The sequence below is a fragment of the Artibeus jamaicensis genome, unplaced genomic scaffold (genome assembly GCF_021234435.1).
Source record: "Artibeus jamaicensis isolate MK-2021 breed Jamaican fruit bat unplaced genomic scaffold, CSHL_Jam_final contig_465, whole genome shotgun sequence".
NCBI lineage: Eukaryota > Metazoa > Chordata > Mammalia > Chiroptera > Phyllostomidae > Artibeus > Artibeus jamaicensis.
Window position 1 is genome coordinate 29,057,397 of NW_026521843.1, and position 10,669 is coordinate 29,068,065.

The 10,669-nt window shown below is 38.7% G+C and overlaps 1 protein-coding gene across 1 annotated transcript; it reads left to right on the plus strand.

Annotated features, from left to right (window-relative positions):
• The first annotated feature begins 83 nt into the window (after positions 1–83).
• On the plus strand, positions 84–10,350 carry CRIPT (CXXC repeat containing interactor of PDZ3 domain). The gene is made up of 5 exons (XM_037161179.2): positions 84–189; positions 2,457–2,522; positions 3,292–3,346; positions 7,023–7,126; positions 7,428–10,350. Exons 1-5 carry the CDS (start codon positions 174–176, stop codon positions 7,490–7,492), a joined length of 306 nt encoding a protein of 101 aa, XP_037017074.1. The 5' UTR covers positions 84–173; the 3' UTR covers positions 7,493–10,350.
• The last annotated feature ends 319 nt before the right edge of the window (positions 10,351–10,669 follow it).

A 10,669-nucleotide genomic window follows, 5' to 3' on the forward strand; every position in this document is an offset into this window, starting at 1 on the left:
CCCGCCTTTCTGCTCTGGTTCTTTCCTCCCTTAGCTTTCCAGGTGTAGGATGGGCGGGGCGGAGTGAGAAACCGGAAGTGGATTTTTGTAACCCGGAAGGGGAATCTTTCCCTGGTTGTATTCTGTTTTCAAGTGGCTTCAGCTACTGCTGCTACGGGAATCGTCGCTGAAGGATGGTGTGCGAAAAATGTGAGTTAAAGGGCCGCTTCTGTGGGAGGAGAGTAGGAGAACCTAACTGGAGTTCCCTGGAAACTTTGCCCCCACCCCCTTTTAAGTTTCGGCCGCGGATCTCTCGTCGTAGCCTCTGTCCTCCTACCTTGTCCTTGGACCATTCCTGCCCCTCCCCAAAACATATCGCTGTATGTTTTGTATTCTAGGTGGTCTCAGGTTTTTCGCATCTTTGTCTATTTGCGTTGCTTCCCCCGACCCCGAATCTCAACCCATACAACTTCTTGACCGGCTTCCTCAACCCACAGACCCTTAAGTTTGGAATAGAGCTTAAAAGTCACTTCTAACGTTGCCAGATTTAAGCAAATAAAAATACCGACACCCAGTTAAATTTGAATTTCAGGTAAACAAGGAGTAATTTTTTGTATAAGTATACCCCATGCAGCATTTGTGACTTGGTTCAGTTTGCTGCTCCTTACTACTGTAAGGAGTGCTTTGTCCCGGAGCACGCACTTTTAGGACATTCCGGAAAAAAAAATTCTGAAATTTAAGGTTTACTGGGCATCCTGACAACCCGAAATTAGTGTCCCTCCCAGTGGTTTCAGCGCCTTTTTTATGAATGCCTACCAGAAGAGTCTCTCCCTCTTGTACGTCCAGCGATTCTTTTATTTTTTTAAGATTTTATTTATTTATTTATTTTTAGAGAGATAGGGAGGGAGGGAAAAGAGGGGGAGAAACAGGTTGCCTCTCTCACGCCCCCAACTGGGGACCTGGCTACACCACTGAGCCACACCAGCCAGGGTGCTGTCTGGTGATTCTAATGCCAATATAGGAGATATCTTATGGTTTTTTGACCTCAGAAACTGGCTATATATTTTAAAATACCTGTCGTATGCCCATGCCTCTTTTTCAGCAGGCTAGACCTATCTGGCTCTTCCGTGACAAGGTTCAAGTCCTCTTATCTTGATTACGGTCTAGTTAACTTAATCCATTTTGTTTATGTACCTCCCAATAGATAAAACTTTGAACACAGATACCCGTAAGTTTGAATCACAGATCTTATATTAGGCAAAAGAATGGTCATGGGCAAGTCACTTAAATAAATTCTCAGTGTGCAGGAAACACTTTTGGGTTTCTATATTTGGAGCCTTTCATTTAGAATCACACTCCATAATAAGACCTCAGCTTATCTTTCCAACTTAATTTTCACTAACCATTGTCCTATTTACAATTTGGCCAAACAAAACTATCTTGCATGTCCATGTGCACCCTGAGCTTTCCATGCCTTTCCTCGGGATGTATCCTTTTTTCAGTTTGTCTTCATCCCCTTTCCTCCTTATTCTTCACAGTCCCATTGCTGCCTATCTTCTCTATTGCCTTTTCCACAGAGCTTTCCTGGGTTGTTCCTTTCTTTGTGGAATTTCTCCTAGTATGTTAGCTCTCAATTTATTTTAGCTCTCAATTTTTATTTTCTAGTTTACATTTTGTTTTAAGATTTTATTTTTACACAGAGGGGAAGGGAGAGAGAAAGATAGAGAGAGGGAGAAACATGAATGTGTGGTTGCCTCCCATGCATCCCCCACTGGGGACCTGGCCTGCAACCTAGATTGCCCTAGATTGGGGATTGAACTGGCAACAGTCTGATTCATAGTCCAGCGCTCAAACCACTGAGCCACACCTGCCAGCGCTCTAGCTTATATTTTAGTGGAATAGTTCTTAACTTTCTTTTTTTTGGTTCTGTAAATCCTTTGAAAATCTGATGAAAGCTGTAGACTCTTACCAGTCTATTAAAAAAAAGGAATATGCAAAAGGTTCGTGTACAATTTCATGTAGTTCACGTGTTTCCAAAGATCCACCTACGAAACCCAAGTTAAGGACCACTGCTAGAGAAATCAGAAAGCTCCTTGTAATTTAGAACTTCATCTAACGGATTGAGTTTTTTTTTTCTCTGTATTTTGTACAGTGGTTTATACGTGGTATAAATGGTGTATAGATACTCAGTAAGTATTTATGGAATGAATAGATTTACCAGATTTGTTTACCCAATTTGTTAAAAGTATACAGAGGAAGTCTATTATAAGTCTATTACACTACAAACTTTGCTGAGTCAGTTATCCATTTCCTACAGTTAATATCTTAAGTCTCAGTTCGCTGGCCCCAACCTGAGCATTAACAGGCTCTTACCGTAATATGACTGTTGATACCAATGTGAACTTTAGGCACAATATAGGACATTTATTAGATAGTAAATACTAATTCCTGTTACTTTTACTATCTTGTTATAACAGGTGAAAAGAAACTTGGTACTGTTATCACTCCTGATACATGGAAAGATGGTGCAAGGAATACCACAGGTATTTTTCCTTTTAGAACACAGAAGTTGGAACAGACACTTCCTGTGAATAATGTTTAGTGTTTAGATTATTTGTAAAATGAAATGTTATGTATACAAAATATTTCATCTATTAAACGTTAAATTACATTGGATCCCCCAACAATTCAGTATCTTACTGAGTGCTCTTAGTTACTTGTTGGGGTTCCTAGTTTGGTAGGCAGGAGATAGTAAAATAATTAAGTGATTTTCAAGCAGTCAGTATATCCTAGTAATTGATTTGATTCAGCTTAATTGCACTTGGTATCTAATCTCCCTCTCCTCACCTGATTTTTATATTTTTAAATCATTTAAATGTTTCACCTCCTTAATTGTTTTTCTGTAGGGTAATTTATGACAGACTAGCCAGTATCCTCTTCTTATTCATTAAATACAGTGCAAACGTCAAAGGGAAAGAAAAGGAACACTTTCATTGTATTCAAGGTCTGCGGCACCAGCGTTCTGGTTTCTAGATTTTACGGTGGATAAGTTAGGTGTAGACCCATTTCTAAAGTCCTGCTTTGGGTCTGAGCAATAAAATGATTGTTTTGTCTAATTTTTATTGTTTTTCTAATAAATAATTGTTTTCTTATTAAGCAGTGTCCTGAGAACCTGATTGCTAAATGAGGATTTTTGAAAATTTTGACATAGGCTAGTATATTTGTAGGAGGTCAAAAAATGAACTTTTAAAGTAATTGTTTAGTGTGAAATGTGTAGAAATAACTAACAAATACATGCTCATTTTAATATAGAAAGTGGCGGAAGAAAGCTGAATGAAAATAAAGCTTTGACCTCAAAAAAAGCCAGGTAGGTACAGGAGCATCTACAGAGCAGTAATACGTTAAAATCACCACTCCTTCTAACATTATGCACACTGACGTGAGTTTGGTGTGCACCATTCTATTGTGATGATATAGTTAGGTAGTTCCTGGTGTGCAAAAACAAGCTACCAGTTATAACCTGCTGGTTTCACCTCGTTCTTCCTCACTGTATCAGCATATGAAGATATTAGTGTTACTTTCTCTTTATAATTTCACTAGAAAAATATGACTTACTTTTTCTAGTGGTCTTTCTTTTTTTAAACACCAGAGGGCATTTTTCTATTGCTTTTAGAGAGAAAGGAAGGGAGAGAGAGAAACATCAGTGTGAGAGAGAAGCATTATTGGCTGCCTCTGGTATGGATCTCTACCAGGGATTGTACTTATTTGGTCCAGGGATTAAACCCACAACCTAGGCATGTGCCCTGACTGGGAATCAAACCTGAAACCCTTTGGTTATGCAATGATGCTCCAACCGAGCCACACCGGCCAGGGCCAGGGCTTTCTAGTTCTTAATTATCCTTCAACTCAGAGGTAACAGAAAATAAGAAAACAGCGTAAGTTCTGGAGTCAGATTTTAATTCGAATCTAGACTGTCTAAAGTTGAAGGTGACTATCTGCCTCTGTGACCTTACACAAGTTAAGCTAAGAACTTTACTTTTTCATCTGAGAGTAGGAATAAAAATATCTCCTTCCTTAAAAACAACTACTAACACCGTTTCATTATAGACAGTCTTAAAAGTCCCATGACCCCTTGCAGGTGCTGCCCCATTTTCTTGTTTCCCTTCGCAGCAGCAGTTTTCAAAACCTACCTAGGTGCTTTCTTGGCGTCCTTCAGTTCCATTCTCTCCATTGGCCGTTGCAGTCATGCCTTTGTCCTACCCACAGCCCTGACACTGCTCTTGTCAGGACCACACGTGACCTGTAAAACTGCTGTCTCCTTTATTTTTACCTTACTGAACCTTTTAGCAACGCTTTATTTTTGGAACCCTTTATTCTTTTGGCTCTGGGACACCACATTCTTCTTTCTGCCCAACTCACTGGCTGTTCCTTCTCAATCCAGTGCTTCTGGACTCAGTCCCAGACTTTGGGTTTTTTCTATTTATAAATTTATAATTTCTCCTCAATTGACTTTGGTCCAATGGCTTTAAGTTCAAACTATCTGTTAATTACTCCTAAATGTGTGTCTCTAGTCCTGACTTCTGAGCTCCAAACATACATTGAACTGTCTACTTGACTTACCCAGTTGGCTGTCTTAACAGGTAACCTCTTTTCTTTCAGTCTTCTAATCATAGTCTTCTCATCATGGCTCCGCTGTCCAGTCCAGCTGTGCAGGTGTAAAAGCTGGCATTCCTCACTGGTTCCCTCCTTTCCCTCTCTTCCACACTCATCAGCAAGCCCTTTGGTCCTGCTACCAAAGTGTAACCTGAATCCACCTGCTCTTCTCCATGTCATTGCTATTACCACGTTCCAAACCACTATTATTTCTAACTCAGGCACCTTAGTAACTTTCTATCTCCCTGCTTCCTCTCTTTTTTCGTATAGTTAAGTTTGAATGACACATAACCTCTTTGCTCAAAACCTCCATTAGTTTTCTTTATACACTGAATAAATTCTAAGCACCCTACTGTGTTGTTATAAGGTCCTTTGAGATCCGGCCCTTCACCTCTCTGACTTGCTACTATGGCAACCCCTGCACCAGAGGCCAAGCCGGTCTGGAGGAAGTGTGTGCTTACTGCCTCCTCTTCTAGAGCTCAGCCCTCAGAGTGGGTCTCAGAGATGGCCTGTACCCAGCTTCTAAACTAATGCCTTCCCTCATTCGCCTCATGTCTGCTTTGGTGTCCTGTTTGAATTTCCTCTACATGTCCTGACTCTCTGAGAAGTGTGTTTGTCTCATTGCTTACCGTCCAGCTCCTCGAGAGAGAACATCAGCTCGATGAGGGCAGAGGCTCTGTCTGTCAGGTTTATCTTCGGGATGTAAAACAGCACATAGTGCACATAGTGTAGGAGGCACTCAGGAAATATTTGCTGAGTAAACAAATACCTGTGTGATGACATCAATCCAAGGATTAGAAATAATAGTAAAAATAGAGCTTTTACTATTTCCAGTACCTGGCACATAAGTAGCACAATAGACTTAATCTTTTCAGTGATGAGTAGTGTCACATTATGCATTGTTGACTAACTGATATCTTACAAGACCATTCAGTTATTATTGACTGAGTTGTTATTTTTACAGATTGTAGAATTTAGATACTTATAGTTCCTTTATGCTCCCAAATTTCATATCATTAAAAAATAGTTGTTACTTTTGAATTCACTAAATACTTCACTTTGGAAAGCATACTGCTGTATTGTATTGAATCTAAGATACCATCATTTATGAGATGCATCATTACTTTAAGAAAGAAAAAGCTCTGCCAATTAATCCCTGTAAGGTTGCAGAGATACTAAAATGTACATCTTAGAATGATAAAATACGGTTTTAGGAAAAAGCAGTCTCCAGCATGCAGGCTGAAACAGTGGCGTGTGTTGAGAAGAATAGTGCCTCTTCTCAGATTGCAGGGCGTAAAGTGACGCTCTGTGGGGTCTGGAAGAATTAACCTTCGGGAATGAGCTATTGTACTGTGTACCCGAAGAGAAGAAAGCGTCGGTCTTCAGTATATGAGTGTTGTTAGAAACAGTGATTGCCATTTAAGGGAAAGTATTTCCTCTAAAGTTACTTTGCACTTCAGTCACTATAAGGTGGCATTTTTATATTGTAGGATGCTTTTTATCTGAGAAATTAGACGAATTAATTAAAGATACCAGTAAAAGTAGGCAGTCTTAAAAAAAACACATACTTTGTTTTATTTTAAATTAAAACACATAACTCTATATACATTCACTGGCCATTTGATATCGGAAAAAACCTTTTGAGTATGAATTCTTCATGATTTTCCTCATAGAATTCATAACAAGAGTATATATATCCAGTGTCTTTAAAACGAAGCAAGAGCCAACAGTTGCACCCTGGCTGATGTAGCTCAGTGGATTGAGCACGGGCCTGCAAACCAAAGGGTTGCCGGTTTGATTCCCAGTCAGGGCACATGCCTGTGTTGTGGGCCAGGTCCCCAGTGGGGTTGAACGAGAGGCAACCACACATTGATGTTTCTCTCCCTCTCTTTATCTCTCTTTCTCTTCCCCTCTCTAAAAATAAATAAATAAATAAATAAAACCTTTAAAAAAAGGACTGACAGTTGCAAAGTGCCAAATCCTCCCACTTTAGACTTTTCCTCCATTTTTAACAGTTGTTTTACCCATACCTAAATCAGTAGCAGTTTTAATGATTCACACTTAACTAGTGACCCTCAAGCAGTTTTTTTAATAGACTCAGCCACTCTTTTTGTACCCATATTTCACCAGTTTCCATAATATTGTATCAGACGGATTGACAAATACCTGGCTCTAAACAGGGTTGGGATTAGGCACACCTGGCTCTTCATAAGCTTGCAGCTGGCAGGGGCTTTGCACTGTGGCCGTCAGGAGCGCGCCGTGTCGGGCAGCTGTGGAGCGTGGCGGGGGAGGGAGAGCACGGGTCAGTCCCGTTTGTTGCTCAGTTGAGGTTGTCTGAGTCTAAGAGTGTTTCTATGGTGTTTACATTTTTCTTTCTTTTAAAAATCTAGATTCGATCCATATGGAAAGAATAAGTTCTCCACTTGCAGAATCTGTAAAAGTTCTGTGCACCAGCCAGGTTCTAATTACTGCCAGGGCTGTGCCTACAAAAAGGGTAAGTTTAATACCATTTTTCTATTCATATCAACTCTATTTTATTTGGTACTGATTTGGATAATACAGAAAAGGAATAGCCTTTATAAATTATATTACAATCAAATTCTGTTTTTTTTCTAAGGCAAAATAGAACTTATTCATCGTTAAAACTGTATATTTACTTTTTCTGGTACTGTAAAATTATGTTTTTACCTTCAGGATTGACTTAAATTAGCCAGGCTGCTGATACTAGGTGTTCATTGGTGTTAGACATTAGCTGGTGTTGCGATCTGACGCTTGCACGTGCTCTTTTGTTCTAGGCATCTGCGCCATGTGTGGGAAAAAGGTTTTGGACACGAAAAACTACAAGCAAACGTCTGTCTAGATGTATTGATGAAGTTTCTGGCTATCGGATTTCATTTTCTGCTTTAAATTTTCAAGGCATATCATAGATGTTCAAGTTACAGAATCACACGTTTTAAGACAATTAAGTTAAAACCAGGGAATTTGATTAGTATTCATTTTTTTGCTCTCAAGTTCTGAGTAGCAGCAGTTTAATTAGTCTGCCTTGTGTGCATTTGATTAAAGCAGAATAAGTGGCAAATTTAACAACAAAAAATATTGGCCCAGTTCTCTATGCACTTTTTATTTAACATTATTCATGTATTCTTACTGTCTTTTCCCTCTACTTATATCGTTTGCTCAGAACTTGGCATCCAGACTTACACTCTTTGGTCACGTATTCCCTTGTTGGTTGCCTAGTTCTTAGAATCAGCAGTACCTTAATTAATTGCAGCTTCACAGGGTATTTAAGTATCTGAGACCATTATGGCTGAATGGTTCCTTAGCCCAGACCTAAATCAAAAGTTGTATATATGATTTTTAGAAATTTGTTCTTGAACTGATAGTGCTAATAATACCTTTCATATGAGAATAAGAACACAAGGGATACCACATACATATCCAAGTGAATACACTGGATTTCAGGAAAACACATGACCTTGAATTCACACTATTATGAAAACCAAGAGAACAGTGTTTGTTATGATGATATACAATGGAAATGAATTACCACTCTTTGGGAAAGCTCTTAGAAGCAAAAATGAAGCTTCTTTAATTCTCTCTCCCCACCCCCAACCAAAAAATTAGAACAAAGCAAACACTTTGATTCTTAAAATATATGTATATATCCTCAAAGAAAGATTTTTGTTTTACTGCCATCGGAGGTTCGGGACTTCTGCTTTGGAAACCTGTAGCCTACTAAGGGAGACCAAGAAAGTGTTCCCTAATGTCAAGTTCAGTCTGTATAAATACCATCATCAGATGTGTAGAGTAGATGACATGATGTACATAATAACAGATACTGCATTTTTTATTTTAAAATTATGGAAAATAAAGTTTTAACTGATTATAAGTTTTTAAAAATAGCGTTTCTGGGATACATTGTTATTAATATCCAGAAAGATCTCTAGGATAATGTCAAATATAATAAATAATAGCTGCAAAGACAGGAAATATCTCCTCATGCTTTAAACAATTTAGGACTATTAGTTAAAATCAACAAAAGGGACTCATCATAGGACCCAGTTAGAGGGTGGGCCAGGTACGTTAACAGTTGGGTGGCCAGCTTCGGGAAAGGTGTGTTTCCCAGGTGTTACCTGGCACCGGGACTTCCACCGCTCACTTTCATACTCAGGCCTCCAGTAGCCTCCCTCCTTAAATGGTCCTGGGGCCGGACTCGGGTCCTCCTAGGAAGGTTTCCGTTAGGGTGGAACCTCAGAACAGAATATAAGTACTATAAATCTTCATATTGTTGAAACAATGATATGACTGCCATACATTGAATAGAATTTATTAGATGAGAAGGAAAATCCCAGACAAAACACAAACAAAATATTTTTTAAAAGAAGGCACATAAACAGAAACTATAACATGAAAGAAGATGACAGAACTATGGCCGATTTAAAGTAACTAAAAATGATAAGATAATTTTTAAAATCTCAAACTTTCAAATAAACAATGTAGATTATCAGTAGAACACTTCTTTAGTACATTGATTAGAATATGTAGCTATCAAAATGATACAAGAATTACATGTACTATATATGCAGAAGTTTGGATATATTGGTGGAAAGCATCTGAAAGCCGTTAATACTGTTTTTCTTCCCTGTGGACTGGAACTGAGGGTTGGGAAAAAAGAGACTTAATTCTTTATAGCCTCATGCCAACCACCAAATACTTTTTAGCTCCAAGTTTTCTTAGCTAGAGGAACAGGGGAGTACTAATGATTTTAGTGTCCTAGAAATATATATTATATACACATGTGTGTTTGTTTTGAGAATTTTAAATAGAAATATATTTAAAATTCTCTCATTTTATTTTTCTCTAATTAGAGAATTATTAGAGATAATTCTCTAATTATCTCTAATTTAAAATTTCTAAATATATTAGAAATATATTTAAAAGGCATTGTTCTGCATTTTGGCTTTTTTTCAGTGTTTCTCACATTTACTTTACCATTTTCTGTCCCTCGTCAAATGTTTCTCCTTGACTCGTCTGAGAGCGCCTTGCAAGCATCATACCCGTCACCGCTCAGCACTGTGGGTACCTCGCAAGGACGAGGGTGCCAAGTACAGTTGTCAAAGTCGGCAGTTTAACACCGATAACACTTTCGTCTACACTCCTTCGTACAATTTTTTTGTTGTTCAGTTTTTTTTTCTGTTACAATATCTTATCCAGGGTCGTAGGTTACTTTATCTCACTCTTTAGCTTCTCTTTGTGTTTCATAGTATTGATGTGTTTGAAGAATATAGGACAGTTAAGGCATGGAACATCCCTCACTGTGGGTTTTCCCGTGTTTCTTTGTGTCTAAGTTCAGGTTGTGCGGTGTGGGTTGAAATGCGATGAGAGATGTGTCCCGCAGTGTCCCATCCAGACTCACAGAGCATCCTTTGTACCTTCAGGGGAAGTCCACTTAGATCACTTGGCTAAGATGTTGCCAGTCACTGTAATTATTGTCTCTCCTTTGCAATTAGTGCTTAATTTGTGAAGAGGAATTTTTGAGGCCATATAGACATTCTTTTTCTCATTGAACCTGCCCCTCACAGAATAGCACCCTTTGATGATTATCTGAAAAAAGTTTTACTGTGATGTTTACAAAATTGTAATTTTATTAGTTGTCATTCTGCTTTAAGGAAGCAGTTTCCCTTTATCAGCATAGAATAAATGCTTTTTTAAAGAAGATTTTGTTTATTTATTTTTTTAGAGAGAGGGAAAGGGAGGGAGAAAGAGAGGGAGGAAAACATCAATGTGTGGTTGCCTTTCACATGTCCCCAAATGGGGACCTGGCCTGCAACCCAGGCAGGTGCCTTAGACTGGGAATCGAACCAGTGACCCTTTGGTTTGTAGGCCAGCACTCAGTCCACTGAGCCATACCACCAGGACAGTAAATGCTTTTTTTTGTAACCATTTGTGTGTTAGTTACAGATATGATGACTTTACCTCAAATACTTGTGTGCTTCTTAAGAACAAGGGTATTTTCTAGCCATAGCATTAACGGTTT